A 23,806-nucleotide genomic window follows, 5' to 3' on the forward strand; every position below is an offset into this window, starting at 1 on the left:
TTATGTGTGAGTTATGTGATTAAATGTTCATTTAAAATAAGTAAAGCATATTAATTACCACTAACAGTGTTTATAGTGTAAATAGGAAGCTGAGATAGTTTCAAATAATGTAAACCCATTAGAATATAAGAGTGGTAGGGGTGCCTGGATGGCTCAGTCGGTTAAGTGTCCAACTCTTGATTTGGGCTCAGGTCGTGATCTTGGGGTCATGGGATTGAGCCCCGTGTTGGGCTCTGTGCTGCGTGTGGAGCCTGATTGAGATTTTCTCTTTCTGCCCCTCCCCCCCCCATAAAAAGAATTTAGAAAGTAAGAGCAGTAGAGTGGAAATTTAAAAATGGCTAGTTTTTGAGTTAATCTTCCCATATATGTTGAATGCATTTAACTTTGAAATGTTTTATCCATACTTATGTTGAAACCATATGATAAATGTAAAAACCTTCCTTCAGTAATTCCTCCTGTTTTTCTATATTGTTTCACAACCCCAATTATCCTTTCCTAGCCTTTTCAAACATCTACCCACCTTTTGATTTTTGATCCTGCCTGTGCCTCTGTTTTTGCTAGCCAAGTGCCCACTGTCTATGGGACACAAAGCAACTGATCAGTGTAGAAGTTCTGGAACATTACTGGCATAGACTTGAAAGTCACAGACCTGGGTTCACATCTTGCTTTCTGCCTAGCTTTGTGACTTTGAGCAGTTACATAACCTTTGTGAGCCTCAGTTTTCTTTTCTGTGAGATGGAGATAATGCTGACCCTATAGGGTTGTGGTGAGGGTTGAGATCATGGTAATAAAGCATTTAGCCCAGTTCCTACCACATAGTAAACACCATGATTAATTTTATCATTTGGTTCTGGAGCTGCTTTTTCTCAGCTGTTGTTGGGCCCTTACAGCCTTCTATCTTGTATCTCTAAGAGAGGATATGTCTGGGGATAAGCCAGAAAGAATAGGAAAGGGTCCTAGATTTCTCTTTCAAGAAAAAGGCAGGTGAATGGATTAGGGCTGGTGGAGGTGGGTCTGTGGCAATGCTAGAGGGTAGATAAGCTACTTCTTGAGTTTAACTGTCATTTGAATAAGAGTAAATGACTAAGGGCAAGTGAGGATTAATTAGGTTGCCTGTGTGCCAGGGTGGTGGTCAAAGAAGCCCCTCTCTGAATGTGTTAGGATTGGGTTGAGGGAATGTTTGTGAAAAGGATTTAAGGTAGAGGGAGTCAGAGGAAGTCAGGCAGTAGAGTGAGACTCCTTCTTAAGAGTACAGTTCGGATTTGAGTGGATTGGGGCCTTGGCTCTGTTGCTTACTGTCCTGTAATATTGGGCCAGTTATTAATCTCTCCAAGATTTAATTGCTTAATTTATAAAATAGAGTTGTGAGGGAATGCATTTAGCGTGCTTAGAATAGTGACAAGCACGTATTAAATACCTTATAAATTTACTAATATTAAGTCAAGCTGAGGGAAGAAAATAAGCAGGGCTAGTGAACTGTACAATGGGAGTGGACTCCCTCTATGTACAACCAACTGTTGTCATAGGTTATCTTCAAAGAAAGAGCCAATAATGGGATGCATTATTTATAGATGTTCTAATACTTCCTGATGTATTTGCTTGTTAAAAACAAATGAAAAAAGATGTGTTCCTTATTTTCCCTATATTGAGAACCAAAACTTACTTAAAAAAAGCTTAAAAGGTTAGTTGCCACTTCTAACTTTTGTTGTTGAATGATAAATTATGGTCTAGTTTTCTCTATGTATGATTTCTGCTTGAATTTCACTGCAAATTTTGTAGTGTTTCTGTCCTTTTTATTCTGTTTCTTGCAGTTGTTAATCTGGTTAATCAGTTGTTTTTTAGCAATGTTTACTACTTATGGAACAAAAAGGATGAATAGTATGCTGCAAATATAAATCAGTGAGTCATAGATGAATAAATTTTAATGAGAAAATAAGTCTCCGCATTGAAATTTGTTCAATTAAGAAGGCTGTGCAAATTTTGTCCTGCATTCCACCTGTCATCTTTTCATTTGTTCAGCACTAGTGAACCTCTGGGTTTTTAAATATATGTCCCAGTACTCTAAGGTGGCATCATAGAAGTTTCTTAGTGTTCTTGCTAATATTCCAGTAGCCACCACTGTACAGATGCCTTGTTGTACATTCTGTCATTTAGTACTGAAAATAACCATAGGAAAAATTATCATCATTTTATAGATGAAGATACCCAAGGTTTAGAAACTTGTTCAGAGTGACGTGCCAGCCACTGGCAGAGCCAGAATTTGAAAATCAGATGGCTGATTTCAGAGTGTGTACTTATAAATGCCAGACCACCAACTGCTTTCCTAACCCGCAATCAATGAGAGACTGCAAAGCTGACCCTTGGCAAAGTGGCCATGCTTGTTTCTTTCCTGCTGCTATCCTTGTAGTCCCTCCCTCACTTCACCATTCCATTTTACTGATCAGATACAGGTTTGAAGGCTTAACTTGAAGAATCATCCAGTCTAGTGGTTCTCAAATCTTGCCAGTCAAAAGAGTCACCTGGGACACTTATTTCTTTTAAAATTATGACTAAGTTGGTTTTAGCTGGAGCCCTGGAACCTGCATTTTAACCATTCTACATGTGATTTTGACAATTTGACAGGTTTGAGTACCACTTCAGATGCATGAGTCCCCACCCAAACGCCCCCTCCAATTTTCCTGACAGTCATTTAATAATCCAATATTGTCTTCTGACGGGGACTCACTACCATCTTGCCAAGAAGGTCATTTCATTGGTATTTAGATGCAATGCTGTGCTTCTATAGAACTTTTCATTTACTATCCTGTCTGGACCAGATCAGTTTCTTTGGGCTTGTGTCTGTACTCCATAGGTATTGGCTTTGAGGTTAGATCCAGGCTGGAATCTTCTCTGAACCTCACCTTTCTCATTTGTGAAATGAGTATATTGTTATCTACCTTGAAGAATTATATCAAGAACTAAATGAAAAAAATAAACTGTCCTGACTGGAAAGATTCTTGAATGCCTTCAAACAGCCATTTCTTTTAGTCCCTTCACCTTATCAGTCTTTTTTGAAACAGTCCCACACCTTCAGGGCTCTAGTTAGCAGTGTGGAAATTATATATATATATATATATATATATATATATATATATATATATATATGAAGGCTCCTAGACATCCATTCCAGGATTGTCAGTGCCAGAAATAGGTTGTCATTTTGACTTCTCATCTGTACACTTCCTTTTTTTTTTTCACCTGTGGCCTTTCCTCTGGACAAAGAATATGATACCTCTTATGGGGACACATAAGCCAACATTTCTGGAAATTCAGTTTTACTCCTTAAGTAATTGGAGTTTCCACTGATAACTTGAACCCAGTGCAAAACAAATGATCTGCAGGAAGACCTTAAAGGTAAAAGACCTTGAATTATATAGAGAACAAAATGGAGAACCAAAGAAAATATTTTATGTCTCTTTCTTATCCAACAGTAGACAGATAATTGATGACTGTTAAAAAGAAAAAAATGGGGAAGGGTGCCTGGATGGCTCAGTTGGTTAAGTGTCTAACACTTGATTTCAGCTCAGATCATGTTCTCAGGGTTGTGAGATTGAGCCCCATGTTGGGCTCCGAGCCCAGCGTGGAGTCTGCTTGGGATTCTTTCCCGCCTCCCTCCTGCTCTGTTCCTCCCCTACCACCCCCCACCCCATGCTTTCCCTCAAATAAATAAATAAAATCTTAAAAAAAAGAAAAAAGGAAAAAAAATGGGGTGGAGGTAGCAAGTGAGAGAGGGCAGTGGCAGTAAACTAAGAAATGTTGAATGCTTGCTCTTTGGCAAACACGATGTGAGTAAAATAAATACTTAAGTAATTTCAACCTAATCTTCACAGGTAAGTTCCCATTTTACCAATGAGAGTACAGAAGACCACTGAGAATAACTAAGACAAGCCTCATACCTGGTCAGATGGCAGGTCCAGATTGAGGAGACCTGGGATTTTTCAGAATGTGATTTTTAAAAAATTATAATACATACATGTTCTTTAAGAAATAAATGTCTTAGTTTCCATTGTACTGTACACATTCCCCTGTCAAAACACCTGTCATTCTCTTATTTTAATTGGTTATGTCTCTCTCCTTCTACTAGTTACTTGTACATAGGGACTAGGTTGCAACATTCATCTCTGAATCATCAGGGCCTAGTATAGGAGTTGACCCTTGACTTGTGCATTAAAGATTTGTAAAAATGGAATTTCTGTCTGTTTGAAAACATCTGCACCCTCCACCCCTACTCCTCATCTCTGAGTTTAAAGAAAAGTATAAGTTGTAAGGGTTATTAGAGATACTCTACCTCAGTCCTCTCATTTGTATAAAGGGAGGAATTTCAGGCACACACTGGAGAGACAGATCATGATGTACCCCAAAGCCCCCAATTGATAGTAGTTATTCTAGCATTCTTGCCTCCTGCTTCTCAGTTCAGGGCTCTTCTTAGAATCTGCATGTATACATTCTGCTTTCATTCATTCAGTACCCTCTGATTCTCCTTTATGCTCAGTGCTGAGGAAATGCCACTTTCCTTTCTGCCTCCCCGAATAAATATACAGCCGTGCTTTCCAGAAACCAGAAGAAAAATAGCTTCCCAAGAGTTAAGACTTAAGCTAGAAAATGATCACTGAAGTTGGATTTTTACCTGTTGTATCCCATTTTGCTCATCCAGACAGTTACTTATTATTGTTGTTCATTGGAGACGATAAGTGATCATTTGTAGGGCTGGGTAAACTGTTCAGGACCCTGAAAATAATCTCTCATTGCTATAGTTTGATTTGGTGTGGTTGTTGAAATGTGTGTTTTGCTTTTCTTTTTTAAAGATGTATTTGTTTATTTGAGAGAAGAGCCCACGCGGGCGTGTGGGGGGAGGGGGCATGGGAGGGGGAGAGGGAGAGTAAATCGTAAGCATACTCTGCTTTGAGCCCAGAGCCCCACACAGAGCTCGATCTCAAGACCCTTAGATCACAACCTGAGCTGAAATCAAGAGTCAGATACAACCGACGAAGCCACCCACGTGCCCCTGTTTGCTTTTCTTAATCAAAAGCAAACTTAATCTGTAACGTAATGTATTCTGTAAGGTTAAATTAAGCTGTGAGTTGTGCTTCCTTTTAGCTCAGACTCGTAAAAATAATTTGTACATGATGGTTTCCCATGGGCTTGAGTGAAATGTGGTGGAACGATGATTTTTCTTCACTTAGGTTGTGTTAGCTCTCTACTTTCAAAACGTTTTTGACTCTAGCATCATGTAAACACTATCTTGGGTTAAAGTTTTTTCATGTGAGTGCTTTTCAAAAGTTAATTTTAGTAGTACTTTGGACACATTTTAAGTTTTATAGAGTATATCTAATGTATGGAACTTACCAGTAATGAATATTAAAGATACCCAATAAAATTACATTGAAACTATAGTCACCTTTTGATTTTTCAGGAAAGTGATACTGTTTGTAGACTGAGAGTTCTTAATTATGGACTTCCTCTAGATAAAAAATTCTCTGTTCATTTGAATAGAATGTTTATTTGACAATGGAGCCGGAGGAGAAGGACTGAGGGCAGAGTCAACTGGCTTGACTCTTTCCTTTGAATTACTTTAAGTTCTTTAGAGAGAAAGTCTGAAGTAGTGGGACATATACATTAAAGAATATTGGAGAAAAGGATGCAATTAATTATAGAAACTTGTATTAAGCTTAATTTTGCCAAATCATTATTCTTAATGAAAAGAATGTGTGTTATTAGAACTATCTGGAACTTTGATTCATGTCATCAATCCATGGCAAGAAGCAAATGATATAGTATTAATTTTATGAAGTAATTTTATGTATTGTCATGTTCTGTGTTTTTTTGTTTTTTTGTTTTTTTTTTTTTAGGACCGGAGTAGGCCGTATGACACTTTTAACTTGCACTCGTTGGAGAACTCCTTAATGGATATGATAAGGACTGATCATGAGCCTCTGAAAGGTAAACACTACCCTCCCAGTGGCCCACCAATGAGTTTCGCTGATATAATGTGGAGGAATCATTTTGCAGGTTAGGAATATTCATATGTCCATTCCTTGCTTGGTGTTTTAAATAAAAATCAGCTTCTTAATAATTGTGATTTTTTTCTTTTTTTTTTTTCCCGTTTGTTTTTTTTTGCTTCTGTAAAGCATTGTGGAATGTATTTAAAGTTGATTTTTTTTTTTTAACCTGGGTTTAGCTACCTACAATAATCAAGGTTGATTGCTTTAATCATAATGTCTGGCAGAAGCATGTGTTGGGTAGCATGAGACCAGGAGTCAAGTTTTCTGGGCTTGGTGCGTTTGGAATCCTTAGCTGAACCTGCATTTAAGTCAAAGTACACTGCAAGGAAATGTGAGATTTAGTAAACCAATCTCCAAAGACTACTTCAGAAAACTGCATAGAAAAAGAGTTCCATTTTATTAAAATATAATCACTCTCCTCATATAGGAAGTATCACTACACAGACTTAAGAGCAGCCAGTGATTCTTTACATTCTCTAAGGCTAAAACAGAAAGAAAATGTCTTAAAGTGTGTAAATGTTTTGGGTTAAATGTAAGGCAGAAAGTCCCAAGGTCAGCAGTATTAGGACTTGCTATTTTTAGAGCCCATGTAAATTCAGGTTAGTGGTTGATGTTACATTCCTAAGTACAGATAGTTCTTTTTATGTGTTATGGGACTTTTTAGGGGCCCTGTGATATTTTAAAATACCGTAATGGAAATTTCCTGTGGAAATATCCACTTGGGTTTAGAGCCTAAATATCTGAAAACTGTGAAGAGTTGGCCACAAGAATGCCCATCTTGTTTGAATCCTTATGTTCCCTGGAGCTGTGAGGAATTGGATCCTCTCTGGTTCTCTCCAGGCTTTTATATAGGGTGTGACTGACTATGAACACCTGATAGTCATTTCCTCAAGCCACCTCAGAAATCCATTTCATCATTTTCTTGTCACACTCATGATTTTCTGTTGCTTTCCTCAATTTCCAGTGAAAATAAAGTAGTTAACAGGCTATCAAGAAAGTAAAGGATTTTGAGAAAAGCTGTATTTTAAGGCCTTCAGAATTAGAAAAAAAGATCTTTCATTTATTCATTGTTATATTTAGTCACCGTTACCACGTCTTTGCTCAGTTGAAAGATTAGGTACATGATAATTTAGAGAATATTTCACTTAGAAGTGAGAATGGTGTTAAAAAAAAAAAAAAACCAGTGATATTCACAGACTGTTTTGTGTTTTTAGTATCTTCTAAGGCTGCATTTGTCTTCCTTCTCTACCACAAACAGCTATAAGCCTCTCCTAATTATTCTAAAATATTCAGCCTTTGTCCTTTATGCATACCTGTTTTATCTTGATCTGTATTCTTTTCTTCTAGCAATAAAAGATTATGAAAGGATCTTATATTATAGTCTGTAAATAATTTTCCAGAATTTTGTGAATATTGTTTACACAGGAGCTATTGTGCCCTGTTCAGAGTAGCAGTGGCAAAGTGTAAAAGAGGGTACTTCACTATGGGGTAATGTAAACCCCTTATTCCATTTTTGGAGGCGCCTTTTTAAAGTGCGTGTCCAACTACCTCTGCATATATTTCTCTGCCACATTTGCAAATGTGAGGTTTCATCTGTAAAAGTCTTTTGCATTGTACTCACAATATGTCCTAATAAGTTGGGAGGCGTATAATATGTACTTTTTTGCAGCCTTAGTATGCTTGCAACTTCTCTGTTCATCATACCACCCACCTTGATTTCCTACTAATGGACTATTTCCCATGGTCAATTACATCACCATGTCATTGTCCTCTGGTTAGAGTGTTTGAGCTTCCTGCTTCCCTTTTCCAGCTGGGAGACTTTTAGATCTGGCCTATGGCACCATGTATTTGATTCTTATTACTTCTAATAACATAATTATGATGCTGGCATTTTAAAGGAAAAATTTTAAGTAATTTTTGACTTAAAAATGGAGAAAATTATAATAACAAAAATGTAACTGAAAAAATAAACGTGATAGTGTATCCTTATTTTTATATATCTTACGTGGTAAACGTTATCCATGTTTTTATCTGATCTTTATAATTTATTAATAGGCCTGAACTTTGGACTCTTAGATTGTTTCCAGCTTTTTCTCCATAATAGGTGATGCTGCCATGGATAAGTTCTTGCACATAGCTTTTCCTTAAGGTAAAGTCATAGAGAAGATCTCTGGGTCAAAAGATGCAGACATCTAGGTGAACAGAGCTTTAAGAGAAAGGTGGTAGGCTAGGGGACTTACCATGTGGCTTCCCTAGGAGTCTGTCCAAAAACACTTTCTTCTACTCCATCCTGTTTTTCCTCCTACCTTTAATATCTTCTCCCACTTGACGATGGGAGCACTTTTTTGAGCGTCTCAAAACTCAAGTTACAGAATCATAGGTTTTTGTATGCTTGTTTTGTTTTTCTTCCTGGAGTTTGATTTTCTTTAGGAAAAAAATACTTTCTTACTTAGTGTGGGAATTTCAGATAGTACATTAAAAAAACAAAAAGGAAAGTGAAAAAATAATCCGAGACTTACTACCTAGAGATAACAAAGATTATTATTTTTATTAACATTTTTCCAGGCATTTTGTATTCTCTTGGTAGGAGATTAAATTTCAACTTAGCCTTTCTGACTTTGCAGTCATTCAAACCTGGGTTTGAATCCTGGCTCTGTCTCTATGGCCGTTGATCTAGATAAATCAGTTAGCCTCTTCAAAGCCTTAGTTTCCTCATCATTGAAATAAAGCACCCACTTCATGGAGTGGCTGCAAAGGTCAGATAAAGTTCCTTGAGACTAGAAACTGCTCAGATGTTATCTTTTTTTTTTTTTTTTGGCTGACAGTGGTAGTGGTGTGCTATTGCCTGGCCTGGGTAATAAATTAAACCTTATATTCCTACAATATTTACTTTCCTTTTAGCTAGACTGTAGCTAAATGTTAAAAGCTTTCAGATGCAAGTTGTCAAAATTTTGTATTTGCCATAGATAAGTAGTGATTACTGAAGGATAAACATTTTGTCATTATAAAAAATCACCTGAAGGAGAAAGGAAAATAATCCTCTTAAGTTATGTTGGCTTTCCAAAATTGTGTATCTAAACAATGTAAAGAAAATATAATAGGATATCACATTCATGAAAAATAAAGTACTTCATGATGTATTTAAAGTGAACCCAATGAAATATGTTCACAGCAAAATTTCGTCTTAGAAATGTATGCAATGAGGGGTGCCTGGGTGGCTCAGTGTTAAGCGTCTGCCTTAGGCTCAGGGTGTGATCCCAGAGTCCTAGGATCGAGTCCCACATCAGGCTGATCTGCTGGGAGCCTGCTTCTTCCTCTCCCACGCTCCCTGCTTGTGTTCCCTCTCTCGCTGGCTGTCTCTCTCTCTCTGTCAAATAAATAAATAAAATCTTAAAAAAAAAAAAAAGAAATGTATGCAATGAGGGGTGCCTGGGTGGCTCAGTTGGTTAAGTGTCTGGCTCTTGGTTTCAACTCAGGTCATGATCTCACGGTCGTGGGATTGAGCCCCACACCTGGCTCTGAGCTCAGTGTGGAGGCTGCTTCAGATTCTCTCCCTCTTCCACTCACTCTCTCTCAAATAAATAAATAAAATCTAAAAAAAAAATGTATGCAATGAGAAATCCCTTTAACTGTTAGTGGGAGAAATGACAGAATAGGAAGTTCAGAAAGTAATGACATCTGTTTTAGTAAAGAATTTTATTTTTTTTTAAATATTTTATTTATTTATTAGAGGGAGAGAGAGAACGAGCAGGGGGAAGGAGCAGAGGGAGAGAGAAAGAGAAGCAGACTCCCTGCTGAGGAGGGAGCCTGATATGGGGCTGGATCCCAGGACCTGGAGATCATGACCTGAGCCAGAGGCAGTCGCTTAACCAACGGAGCCACCCAGGCACCCCTAGTAAAGAACTTTAATGGTTTTTCAGTCACATTTATACTTATACTCAGTAAAACTAAGGCAGTCTTGAAGATGTTTGTGGAAAATATCGAAGAGTCTCTACCTCCTCCCCCATGATAAAAATGTCAAGTAATATGGAGGAAAAGTTGAATTAAGCTTTCTTCACAGCACTTGAGGAAAGTGTTGTTTAGTAGTGTTGATCAGATCACAGCACCCTTATTTAAATAAAAATTAGACTAATTTATTTGGCTTCTTAAAGATATCAAACTACAGTTCTTGGTTATAACAGAATAACATATTAATAATTATCAATCGTCTTTTACCATATTATGTATGACTTTTCCTATTGTTTATTTGAGAGAATGCCTCCAAGAAGTGAGAAGGATGGTTTTGAGAAGGGTGATCAACTAATGAAAACTGTCCCTTATTTCTTTTCTAAGTGCAGAAATCCTTGGGTTGATAGAGATATGAGTGAGACCTAGGAGAGAGGAATTGTTCTCTGCATACTTTTCACGTGGGCTGAAGGGAAGGAAAGCCACAATTTTCCTTACAACTATGAAGATTAAAGGGATTTCTGGCATTGGGAGAGGTAGGATTAAAGATAGGGAAAAAGCGAGCACCTGGGTGGCTCAGTCGATTAAGTGTCTGCCTTCAGCTCAGGTCATGATCTCAGGGTCCTGGGTTCAAGCCCTGTATCGGGCTCCCTGCTCAGCGGGGAGTCCTCTTCTCCCTCTCCCTCTGCCCCTCCTCCCTACTCATGTTCTCTCTCTCTCTCTCTCAAATAAATAAATAAAATCTTTAAAAAAAATTGTTTGCTGTGAAGATAGGAAAGATTCCTCTCTGTACCCTTCTTATAGGTGTTCCCCAGCTTGCTACTAATGATGAAAGTTTACCTAGCCACTGGGGAACCCCTATGAAAATCCAGGGTCATTAGGTCTGATTAATCATAGCCTCCCTTAGGATTAACATTCAAAGAGTACAAAGTGATAAGAGGAGGGATAATAGGGAAATACCAAGCAGAGTGTTGGGCAGTGTAGGTGACATTGTAAAGCAAGGTCCATCCCCTGGTTGGGGTAGCACTTTATAGAAGATATCTTGGCAAAGAGTCCCCTTTCTGTCATCCATGTAGTCTCCCTCTTACAACAGAAGAGTAGACCTGGCTGACCACTTGGGGGTTGTACCTGATGAAACATTTCTATATATTTGAATTTTCTCTTTCCTCACTATTCGTGGAACTGAAATTTGAAAAATGAAAAGACCAGGTGTCAGTTGAGAACTGATATTGAAGGGTTTGCTTTTCAAATGTATACTGAATCTGGGAAAAAATAACTATCTTCTGATAATAGTGCTTTAAAACATTTAAACTGACAGAAACTTGGAAGAAATAAGTGCCACCCTTTTGGTGTTATGGAAGCATTTTTCTTTATTCATCATAATTTAAATTTAGTATTGTATAGCCTTTCACAAAATTGGCCCCTTTTGTGATATGTCGAGGTTCCCTTGTTTCAGAAAAAGTGCATCTTCATTACATTTAGTTTGTTCCAGAAAAATATGCTGTCTCCTTACTTATATTGTTGCTTGAGTTCTATTTTTGTGCTACCTACCTTTGGCCCATAGCAGTTTGTCTTGTATAAAAGTTAGCAGAGTCTACAAATTGTTTGGGGCACAGGTTCTGAGTTAGCAAAAAGTGATTGTTCTGTTTCTATACAAGAGGGGGCAGTAAATACAAGTTGAGTGATTTTTTTTTTAAATAAGAATCTCCCATTAATTTACTCAGTGGTCCTTTCTATATAGCAGTGTAATCACCTGAGAGTTTTACTTATTTATTTTTTAAAGATTTATTTGTTCATTTTAGAGAGAGCACAAGCAGGGGGAGGGACAAAGGGAGAGGGAGAGAGAATCTTCAAGCAAACCTCCTGCTGAGCACGGAGCCGGACACACCTGCCATCCCGGGACCCTGAGATCATGACTGGAGCCAAAATCAAGAGTTAGGTGCTTAACCCACTGAGCCACCCAAGCACCACTATCTGAGAGTTTTAAAAGAATGATTTAACTATTTTAGAGTAGAGCCTGTAATGAGGAAACATAGGAACAAAGAAATTGATAGCATGCCAAAAATTATCCATTACTGGTATGAAAAGAAACTAGAATTTGACCTCAGGTCTAAGCTCATAGCTTTTGCTTCTTTGTTCTTTGGAACATATTTAGAATACTTTAGTGCCAAAATTTTATCATTTTTCCTTAAAAGGACTTTAAAACACCATTTTATTGTATTCTTACATAATATGTTATTTATCTTGTGGATACTTTTTCTGAAGGAATGTATCTTCAATTTTATAGAGAAAATTGGTGGAAAGTACAACCCAGCAGAATATGCATTTTTCTTATAACCTTTTCTAGAATACAGCACTTACATTCTATTATGTGAAGGTCTCTGAAGGGCTTGACTTTTTAGAGCAAATAGGAATGATTAGAGGAAGATATAGCGGTTGTTCCCTATCTCATAACATATTGCAGAAGTGAAGAGGTGACTTTCGTAATTAATTATGAATTCATAAAAATTCCAGTTTTTATTTTGGACATGTAATAATATGGGTTGGTTGGACTCTGAAACTTTGGATAACAGTAGAGGTCATTTTTTATAACTAGCCTTTTAAATATGAATGTGACTTGAGCTTATGAGATTGTGATTTTCACAGTCCGGATAAACATATGTAACCCTATTCTCTAACCTCTCCCTCCAACCCCTCACCTCCATTTATCAGGCCCTGTACAGTGGGGAAAATAGGACAGTCTCAGATTTCCACAGCATCATTTAACTCTGTAAAACCAAGTATGCCTTTCAGTTTTTGAAACCTTATATTTTACACTATACTTAAAAGATAGCTGGCTGACAAGAACAATTTAAAAATAGCAGACCATAGACAGGTGACAAAATGTCACGCTGGCAGCACCAGACTGCATTAACAAAAATCACCAGATGTCACACACTTGATTCTATTTTCACAGCTGATTAAACAGCAGTATTTGTTGGACAAAAGGAAGAAAAAAGAAATGGCCTCATCTGAATTTAGAATCAGTTTTTCTTTTGCTGTTATATATTTTCTCCTTCAAAATCTCATAACAATAAAATTTAAGATGCAAAATATATTAAGAAAAAAACATATAATTCTACTTTTAGAAAAGAATCTTTACAGATAAACACTCCTTAAACTGGAAGACTATAAACCAAAGTGTTAATAGAGCTAGTATTTAATTGGTGATCTTATTGTTTGCATTTTTTTGTATCATCCAATTTTTCTCCTATGAAAATATATTGCATTTTGTAATCTAAACAATTTTTGAAGAGGTAAAGAAAGTAGCTTAAAGAAACCATAAGTGGTTTAATAGAAAGAATTTGCATTTAGTTGGGAAACAGATTGTATTTAAATAATTGGTTCTGATGGGTCTGGCGTGACACAGTTTCTTATAAAATCTTTTGTGGATGATGTTGATCAAGAGATCCACTGACGTTAGAGAGACCAACAGAATCAGGAAGGATACCAGGAAAGGCAAAAAGTTTTCTGCTTTTCAGCGAATTCTGATGCCTTCATCTACAAAACATTGCCTAAGGCTCTTTTTTTTTTTTTTTTTTTTCTGCATCTTTAGAAAGATTGAATTGGAAGTCATCAGTGTGGGCTAGGGGATGATAATCGGAAAACTACTGAGCTTCCTTTCAGTCATCTTTTCAAGCTGTAAAGTCCTAAGACCTCCTGGAAAGAGCCCAAAAAGGACCCAGCTTCTGGACGAATGCAGAGAGGGCTACCCTTTAAATGTGGGAACAGCAGTGGTTCCAGAAACATATAAAAACTGTTATTTGATGTAGCCAATTTAAAATCCCATAATTCTTTAACATAAATGATTGTAGCATGGGAAATAAAAGAAGTTTAACGAGGATGAACTAAATTTGGGCTTGCTTGGTTTTTGTTTTTGTTTTAGAGGGGGCGGGAGGGACAGAGGAAGAGGGAGAGAGAGAATTCCAAGCAAGCTCCATGCTGAGCACAGAACCAGATGCGGGACTTGATCTCAGGACCCTGTGATCATGACCCTGACATCATGACCTGAGTTGAAATCAAGAGTTGGATGCCCAACCCACTGAGCCATGCAGGTGCCCCAAGCCTTGCTTAGTTTTCTTGATAACGCTTTATGATTTTAGGGAACACCCTGGCTTTTTAGGAACCACACCCACGTCTGAATATTCCTTGGTCAGAGATTGAAGAGACCATCTCTATATGCCATTTCCTTGGGTTCTCCTGGGCAGTGATTTTGATCTCTTGTTGGGTTTTTAGGCATACTTTCCAGTGACTGTCTATTTACTGTTAAATTTGGGTATCTTAGAATATAATGAGTAAATCACATCTAGTTCTTATGGATGTTAGTATTTGGTGGTAATGAATATAAATAAGGTCTTGATTATCTGAAAATAATAGAATATTGATATAGCTAACTAAAACCAGAATGTAAATTCTCCCTACTGATCCGCAAGACTTATTCTCATGACAAATTTTCCTATTATAGGTTCTGATCAAGGTGGTGGTAGGAGGTAGCACTCATTGCATATGGAGTAGACTATAATTTTTAGAAACTCTAAAATGACTTAGGAGCTGGAAGAACATAAGACACCAGAGTAATTACATATATAGATACTGTTAAATGTGTCTTTAAACAATGGGTAGTTTCTGAAACTCCTCACAATTAACTTCTAGTAAATATGAAAAGATCTATGAAATCAACAAAAAATAAAACAAGCAATTCTATTATTTAAAAAATGGTTCTTTACTAATATGATTTTTCTCTAGAAAACATTAAAATACATTCTAAAAATGATATTACTGTAATATAAATGCTAGCAAAATAGTTTCCATAAAATTAGAGATAGATGTATGTAACATCTTCCTCCTAATAAGTTTAAAATAATGAAAGCTAAAAATAATTTTTACTGAAAGTCCTATAATGCTTCACAGTAAAATTAGAATAATCTCCTTAGAATCCATCAATTGTTGAAGAGCTTGGTCTAGAAAATTTAAATACATTTTTTTTTCCACATAAGACTCTCTGTTCCATTATTCTTTTAATATATCCACCTCCTTTTCCCAAATAATTCATGAAACACATACCAGCTGTCTACATCTTACACTCTCTTAACCCTGGAGGCTATTTGTTAAAACATCTGATTCAGACTTACCATGTTATAGACCAGAGATTGGCAAACTTTAGTCTGTAAAGGTCCAGAGAGGAAATATTTTAAGCCTGTGGTTCATATGGTCTCTGTCACTATTATTCTTTGTTTTTTAGTTTTTATTTTTACAACCCTTCAACAATGTAAAAATGATTCTTAGCTCAGAGGTGTACCAAAATAGGCAGCCAGTCAGTGTGGGCAAATGTTTGAAATCCGTTACTATAAGGATGAAGGTCTGGAGATAAGCATTATGCCCAAGGTCATATAACTAGTTAGAGGTAAGGAAAGCTTAAGAACCCTAGATTTTTAGGCCGGTCGTTGTTCCCCACTATACCTGTTGTATAAATTTTACCATCTTTCTTCTTGCTGCCATTCTGATAATTATGTTGCATTTTTGAGCCACTGTGAAACATTTATCTTCTATTCCCTCTATATAAGCTTCAAGTTTATATACTTCTCTGAATTCATTTTTTGCGGCTTGAATTTGAAGGGCAGTATGAATGATTGTTTAAATAAAATGCTTAATCCAGTTGGCATGTTTAAATCGGAATGCGAGAAATGCTTTAAAATTTCAGTGTATTGTAATGGAAGCTTCTTTTTCATTTTGTTTTATTTATTTGTTGTTATTGAGATTTTGGCTTTGTTTTTAAGATTTTTTTCATTCGTATGTTTTATGACTTGATTTAAAAACTGTCGTAACTGCTATGGCCTTGTTATAGATTATGGCATTGTTATAGATTAATCTGTTTTAGCTTTTTGTAATGTTTATCTTTTACAGTGTATTTGAAATTATATTAAGCATTCTTTTCTTTGTGCTTAAAATAAAATTATTTTATTTTTTAGGACGCATGGGAATAAATTTCCATCATCCAGGAACAGATAATATTATGGCACTTAACAGTAAGTCTTCATATGAAATATTCTATAAAATTAGCAGTAAAGGTTACAGCATATAATTTCCACTTTCTTAATTGTTCATTACATTTCAGCCTCCCACTTAGTGCAGGATAGACCATTATTCTCTCCCTGTGGTTCTTGAAGTGTGGTCCCTGGACCAGCAGCATCAGCATTACTTGGGAACTTAGTAAAAATGCAAAATCTCAGGCCCCATAACAGACCTGCTGCATCAGAAACTTTAAGGATGGGGTTGAGAAATCTGGGTATTAACAAATTCTATAGGAGATTCTAATGCAGGCCGAAAGTTGAGAACTGCTACTCTATGCCAGGGGTTCACAAACTACAGCCCTTTGAGCCAAATCTGGCCCATTGTCTGGTTTTATAGTTTTGTTGAAACACAGCCACGCCCATTCATTTAGGGATTATTTCTAGCCATTTTTGTGCCACAGTGGCATAGCCCAAAAAGTCTGAACTATTTACTGTCTGGCCCTTAAAAGAGAAGTTTGCGGACCCCTGCTGCATACCATTGGGGTGGGGGAAGGAAGGAGGAAAGGAAGAAAGGAGGCAGGTGAAGGGAGAGAGGAGGAGTAGGGTAGAGAATGTGAATGGATAGATCGATTTATTTATTCATAACTCAGGCTTTTCTCATTTTGGTGGATAGCCAGCAGGTGCTTCAAACTGGACATCAGGGGTCTCCCATTAGTGGAATTTGTGTGGGATAGGTGGCCAGCAGCTTTGCAGGTTAGAAATGGTTTTGTCAGTATAATTGTTGGGTTGAGTTCTGGAGCATCAAAACCTAATTAACCAAAAAGTCATTGTATTAGTTAATACTGGAAGAAATGTCTGGCTGGCATCAGTTCTTCTTCCTAGTGTCTGTGGACTGAATAGCTTTGCAAAACAGTCTCTAAATAGAAATTGTCAGTTGTCAGAAGGAACATAAAAGCCATTGAATCTCTCAGGACTTAGGTTTTTTTTCCTCTGTTAAATGAGTGATATCAAATTGTTCCCTGTTATCCTCCGAGATATACAAGCTGACTGTGGATGCACATAGGAGACATACTGGTAAATCTAGAGCTGTGTACAATATTACCCCTTTCCTTCCTACCATTGGAGTTCCTTAGGGGAGATTTTACCTACGTTATCTCTAAAATACGTATTCTACATTTCTTTTGGTTCTGACATGTAGCCTACCTCGCAGCGGCCACTGCTGAGAACCACGGGCAGTACTCGATGACACAGGTCCTAATCCACTGCATGCGCATTTTTTTCTAAATAGCGAGTATCCCCTCTTTTGGAGTGTCTTGGAAACTGTAAAAATTTCAGACTATCCACCTCTATTTTCTAATTTCTAAAAGAAAGGTCACTTTACCTTTAGATTATGGTACCTCTATTTTTTTTTTTCCTTAGAAGCAGGTGCATTGGGATGAGGATTAATAAACATGCTTAACTTGCTGAACCTCAGCAATTTTGTGAAACTTTGTGGAAACACCTGAGTGAGGTGATGGATCTAGAGTTGAATGTAAATGGAAAAAACAGTATGGTAGAATGTCTGCCTGAAGGAATGAGTGTGTATTTTAGAAAAGACCGGATTTGCTGTGGTGTGAGTCCTCTTCCGCAAGAAGGAGAGGATATAATTTACCATTGTTTTGTGTATAAAATGAAGCTAAAAGACACTTTTCTTTTTAAAAGGGTTTGATTCTCTTTGATTTGATTCTCTTTAATTATCTGCTTTTAAATAAGATTTTGTTTATGTTCTTTCCAGTTTGTGCATGATGCTTAAATCCCCCTTTGAGCCTCTAAGTTTCCTTATCTGTAAGAGAAGGGGACTGAATTAGGTCATCTTTAATGATTGTTTTGAGAATGAAGATTCCGTGAGTCTGTAATATTTTTTTATTTTCTTATTTTTACTTTCTATTTTTACTATTTTTTTTTTAAGTAAGCTCTATGCCTACCCAACCTGGGGCTTGAACTCAAGACCCTGAGATCAAGAGTCACATGCCCTACCGACTGAGCCTCATGTAATGTTTTCTTAAAGTACCAAAAGGGGCATTTTGCCAATATCTATATCAAATGTTGATGAGTTACAGATATTTGCTACATTATGGCAGATATGAGAGTATATCTATCTTCAAATGACTCTGAGTACTGCCCTGTAGGCTCCTCAAAGTAAACCATAAAAACAACCAGAATTTGACATTTGCATTACTGTCAGTTCTCTTTCAAAGTTGACTCCAACTTGAAATGATGAGAATAAACAAAATATCCTCCTTGGTAGATAACTTGTGAGACCTACAGATTTTGACAGACTTGCTGTGATAAAGCTTTGCTTCCCTTTTGTGCGGTTGAGCCTACTCAACCAGTGCCTTATATATGTGACACATGGACAAGCACATCTATGTATTGTCTTTCCTTTTATATCTACCATTTGTCGGCCCAACAGTTATTGTCTTGTGACTTGTCTGTCCTTCCTTCCCCTCAGCCTTCATATAGACATAATTGAAATCACTGAAACTTTTTTGGTGCTTACTGAAAGGGACTGGGTTGAATTGTATTTTCAGACAAGAAGGGACTGGCTAAGAAAATTAAAGAGAACTGAATCAAGTTTAAATTTTTAAAAAAGAAATTCCTTCTTTGTTACCCTTTTTTGCTTAATTTTTTCCCTTTTTTTTTTTTTTGCTTTACAAAATCCATGCTTCCTAATTCTGCACATAATGCTGCCATTCATTGTGTCTTCAAAAAACGTCCATCCTTATTTTATTTCCTTGGCCTTACCAAACCGCAGTCTCTTCTGAAGACACCATATTCTAACCTCTCCTGACTTGAGGGGAATGACAAAGGTCTATGGTGAGCATTCTTACTTCTCAGTACTGCTTCCCAGCTGTGAACGGGCCAGTTTCCCATGTTTTGGTGTTCTTCAGGCATGTCTTCCAGTTACACTTTCCTCTGAGGATCACTGCCGCTGAAGTCATCTACAAGACAGAAAGTGGGAGTGGAGGATAGGATACTAACTTTAGAAAATAGTAACTCTATAGACATGTAGGGTATGGAAGAACTAGCAAGATTTGTGTGAAACCAAAGAATCTACTGATTTTTCCTGTTCAAGACTATGAATCTAGTAAGAATTAGCAAGCCAGCCTTCGGGGAGGAAACCAAGAGACATATCTAAATTTTAGCTTTCCCCCAAATTATTAGGTCCTCAAGCATTATAGAGTATGGAAGGGAAGATTGGGGGAGGAAATTCTGATCCATCAGTAAGACCTGCCACTTGTCTGGTATTTCCAAAATAAAATTAGTTTTGAAGCAGTAAGTCCCTTCCATTTAAACTGATAATATATTTTTTCTTAACTTTGTAAAAATTCTGTCCTTTCGTCTCTTCACATTTACAGCAAAAACACTAGAAATTTGCATAATGTATTTTTATTTTTCCTGCTGGAGGAGGAAGAAGGGTACTGAGAATGCATCCAGCTATATATGTAGTAGTTCTATCAGCCAGATTTTTTCTAACACCAGCAGTAGCTTTTGGTTTTGGTTTTGTTTTGTTAAACTCTTAGGTATAGAGTTGAGCTTAGCAGTTGTGGGCTTGTGTAGCATTGATACCTGACTTTGATGATTTTTCCCCTGTTATGATGATCCTCTGAAAAGAATATTAGTTACCTCCATGATTAGTCAAGTGAACCAAATTTATGGTCAAATTAATGTTCAAAGCCAGAATGCCTGGTCTGATAATTTACTCTAAGAGATAATCACTGCCAGGTGTATCCACTTTATGTTTCTTGACCAGTCAGCTCTTCTTTTTCCACGTAGAGATTAGGCTTGGAAAACCAGTTGAATATCAGAAAGTTGCTGATGAGTATGAAATTGGAAGTGTTGCTGAAGGGGTAGGATCATTCAGCTTCAAGAAGGCATCCTCCAAGCAGGCTGGAAGGCGTGTAAAACCTGAGGATGAAGCAGTAAATTAGCAAAGCCATGAAAAGCATTGTCTAGAGCCAGGCTGTTCTCCTTCCGTGCCTTACGAGCCATATGACCTTAGTGCCACATTCTTAACTCCTCTGCCTCTGGTTTCTTCCCTGGAAAAATGGAGATAGTGACCACTGAAGTAGGCGTATATAAATCTTATGAAGCTTAGCATAGTGTCTGACTAGGAAATAATGCTCTGGTGAGCTGCTGTTGTGATTGCTTGCATCAGCTTTATTGCTGCCTTTTAAAGATTTTTTTTTTTCCTTGCATGTGACTTCCCAAACACGAGTCTATATTATATTGGTTGTTTTTAAATAGATGTTTTCCTGAGGTGGTTTAACGCAGCACACCTACAAGTTGCTCATAAACTACAATGACTGTACCAGGGAACAATGCCACTTCTTTTTTAATGAATCTTTTTTTCTGTATGAAATGCCTTCTGCCTCTATCCCCTGACTTTGGGACATGCACCTTTGGGGCCTTAGAGTTGCTCCATCTCTAGTGAAGTTTAGCACCTTTAGAGATGCCATACTGTAATGTTTGTAATGTAAAATGGTATAGTCATTTTGGACAACATTTTGGCAGTTTCTTAAAAAGTTAAACATACACACACACAAAGTTAAACATACATCTACCATATGATGCAGCAGTTAGTTCTACTCCTAGGACTGTACTTTAGAGTAAAAATGAAAATGTATCTCCATGTAAAGATTTTATGCACATGTTCAAAGCAGCATTATTCATGATTGCCAAAATTACAAATAATCCAAATGTTTCTCAACTGGAGAATGGGTAAACAAATTGTGGTACATTGATACAATGGAATACTTTCAGCAGTAAAAGGAAGTAAACTATTGATACATGTAACAACACGAATGACTCAATTATGCTGAGTTGAAAAGCTGGACAGAGTATGTACTAGATGATTCCGTTAATATAAAATTCTAGAAAATGTAAACTGATATAGAGTGGTAAAAATATGACAGCTTCAAGGATATTTTGAAGTAATATTGTCTCCCTTTCTTCAGATGACAGATGTAAGGGCTTAGATCTTGGAGGAGTCATGCGATCAGGATGGCAACTAGCTGAACAAGTCTCTGAATCTCCTAAGTCTCTCCTTGTTTAAGAACCTGTAAGAGGACAGTTAGGATACTCTAGCTCATTGTTTTGTGAGATTTAGAGAAGATTAGGTACATGTACAAATAAGGTATCACTACTGCTACATTTGGAAAGTAAGGGGCATAGTCTCATTCAGAGAAGATATGCCAGAGAATGATTTTTTTTTTAGACAACAGTTTTGTAATGTAACAGTGTTTCAATTTTATTTAAATTAAAAGTTTTCTTGGCATTTATTTTCTGATATCTTTCGGTTTGTAACTAGAGTCTATTCTAAGTTACAAGAGGTGAAGACTTAAACTTTTAATATCTTAAAAAAGCCACAAAGACATTCACCTGCTTGAGAAACTGAGGTCAGTGATTGTTAAACAACTTATACATAGCCGATGCACTAGGAAACTTGGAGCTTTAGTTTATGCTGTCTTCCACTTTTTTCCTCTTGAAAATATTTTGGAAGATTTTGCTTATATTTCTGTTTGAACTGTGGGCTGCTAGAGCATTTGTTGAATCAAAAGAGGAAACATGAAAGGGTTTTTTTCTGAACTTTCAAGTTGGGCAGAGACTCCTGTGTGGTTGCAGGGCTTCCTCTTCCTCCACCCTTTCTTTCTGTGCTGGGAGTGAGCTCCTTGGGGAAAGGCTCAGCTGAGAGGAAGTGGCAGAGAGGGAGCTGAACACATGATGCTTTTATGCCAAAACGGGAAGAGAGCCAGGTTTGCTAGAATTCCAAATGGAATTTTCCAAAATTTGAAGAGTGCATTGTGTTTCTGCTCACCATGAGTGGATATAAGTAAATAATTTTTTAGCAGAGTAATGAGATAGTGAAGGAATTATTTTGAGATTCTCATATTAAAGACGTCATCTCTGAGTATTTTGAACATTTAGAGACAAGATCTGCTGTTGCTTCCGTATGAACAGATTTAGGAGTAAAATTAGTATACAGCTGTGGTATGAATATATTGTAAAAGATGGCTAATTTAAAAATGAAAAACAGTAATTATAGAGATATGTGATGTTCTATAACTTTTAAGTACTCAAGCTTCAAACTATATTAAGTGGATGCTGTATGTGAATGTGGTAGGGAACCCAAGGGCATTGCTGTTTTGTTCTGTTTTGACCTTCTCATTTACAGATGTGGAAGCTGAGGTTCCAGAGACTGTGTGAATTGGGTAGGGTGACAAGGGAGGCAGGAGTAGAACCTTTTGCCTCCAGGTTGAGGATGATAACCTTTGCTTTAAATACTTAATTGTTAAGAATGGTTGTATTATTTTTATACTAGTTTAGCACAAACACACAAATTCATTGTCTTAGGGAAAATTGTTTTGCTAATAATGTTCCTTGTCACCTTGTTTATGCTCTGAATGCTTAATAAAGCCTCTTTTCCTGAAAAATAGAGCAATAAACCTGGTCTACATAGTCGGACATTGAACATTGTAAATAAGTGTAGTCTGAAATATTCTTGACTTATTAATTGGATTTTGGAAGAAGTTCCTTACGTGTGTGACTATGTCCAAAGTGCTAGTAATTAGGTGCTTCCAATCCAATAATAAAAGATACAGGAAACTGAAAAGTTACCTACTTTTCCCTCCCCTCCCTGTTTGCTTTCTCCTCTTGTGTAGGCTGTAGAACCTGGACTTCCCATTTATGGCACTCACCACACTTATAATTAACTATTTAATGTTGGTCTTTAATATGTATGTTTCAAGAGAGCTGAGACTAGCTTTTATTCACAGGTCTTCACTGGCTTCAAGTGCAGTGCCAAACCTATTCAGTAGGTACTCAATATTGGAGACCAAAAGACATGGAAAAATAGCTCAGAGAAACTGTGAAAAGCACAGTGTAACAGCCTGAGAGAATATCCAGGCTACCTTAGTTCCTTTATAAAGATTTGTTTTAACTCTTCTTTTGGAAAATGGTAATGATATATATGGATCTAGCAATGAACAGTTTATGAAGTGCTTTCTTAGACCTCTGTGCTTTTGTAATGCATATAATGGGTTGACAGGACATGGTCAAAATCCACTTTCCTGAACACCAGTTTTACCCAAGATTCTTCTCTTATCCAAACAAAACATGGGTTATGTGATAGAGTAATATATGAAATTGATATGCAGTTTTTAAGAGAAAGCTGACTATTTCAAAGAGGATCCTAAGATTTTTTTTTTAAGATTTTTATTTATTTATTTATTTATTTGACAGAGATAGACAGCCAGCGAGAGAGGGAACACAAGCAGGGGGAGTGGGAGAGGAAGAAGCAGGCTGCCAGCAGAGCAGGGAGCCTGATGCGGGGCTCGATCCCAGAACGCCAGGATCACGCCCTGAGCCAAAGGCAGACACCTAACGACTGCGCTACCCAGGCGCCCCGAGGATCCTAAGATTTTAATAAGTTTTAAGAATGCTCTGTGATCTGTTTCCCTCTGCTTTGGGGGCACTTTGATAGAAAAGTTGAGAATCATGGCCATTCATTTCATTTATTGCAGCCTTATTTAAAACATAGCAGTATCTTCATTTTCTGAAAAAGGTAAAGGAACTTGCTGGTGTCCTACAGCCAACGAATAGTCATCTATGGCTTATACATAAAGATTATTCTGCCAGCCAGCCCCTTAATCTAGTGTGACTTCTACTCTTGGATTTTCCCAAAAAGATACTTACGTTTCATTTAGCTTCTTTTGTAACATTAGTTAAATA

At 37.0% G+C, this 23,806-nt stretch overlaps 1 protein-coding gene across 9 annotated transcripts in view; it reads left to right on the forward strand.

Moving 5' to 3' along the window:
- The window catches only part of CPEB3 (cytoplasmic polyadenylation element binding protein 3), a 180,060-nt gene that overhangs the window by 62,171 nt on the left and 94,083 nt on the right, over positions 1 to 23,806 (forward strand). For 8 of the 9 annotated variants that reach the window (XM_045809952.2, XM_087862907.1, XM_045809951.2 and 5 more), the window contains 2 exons: positions 5,889 to 6,048; positions 15,995 to 16,051. In XM_045809952.2, the coding sequence (XP_045665908.1) occupies positions 5,889 to 6,048; positions 15,995 to 16,051 (217 nt within the window). The remainder of the gene's footprint in view (positions 1 to 5,888; positions 6,049 to 15,994; positions 16,052 to 23,806) is intronic. The other variant, XM_045809954.2, reaches the window with a different exon arrangement.

Source organism: Ursus americanus, chromosome 6 (genome assembly GCF_024610735.1).
Source record: "Ursus americanus isolate L20-20 chromosome 6, mUrsAme1.1.p, whole genome shotgun sequence".
NCBI lineage: Eukaryota > Metazoa > Chordata > Mammalia > Carnivora > Ursidae > Ursus > Ursus americanus.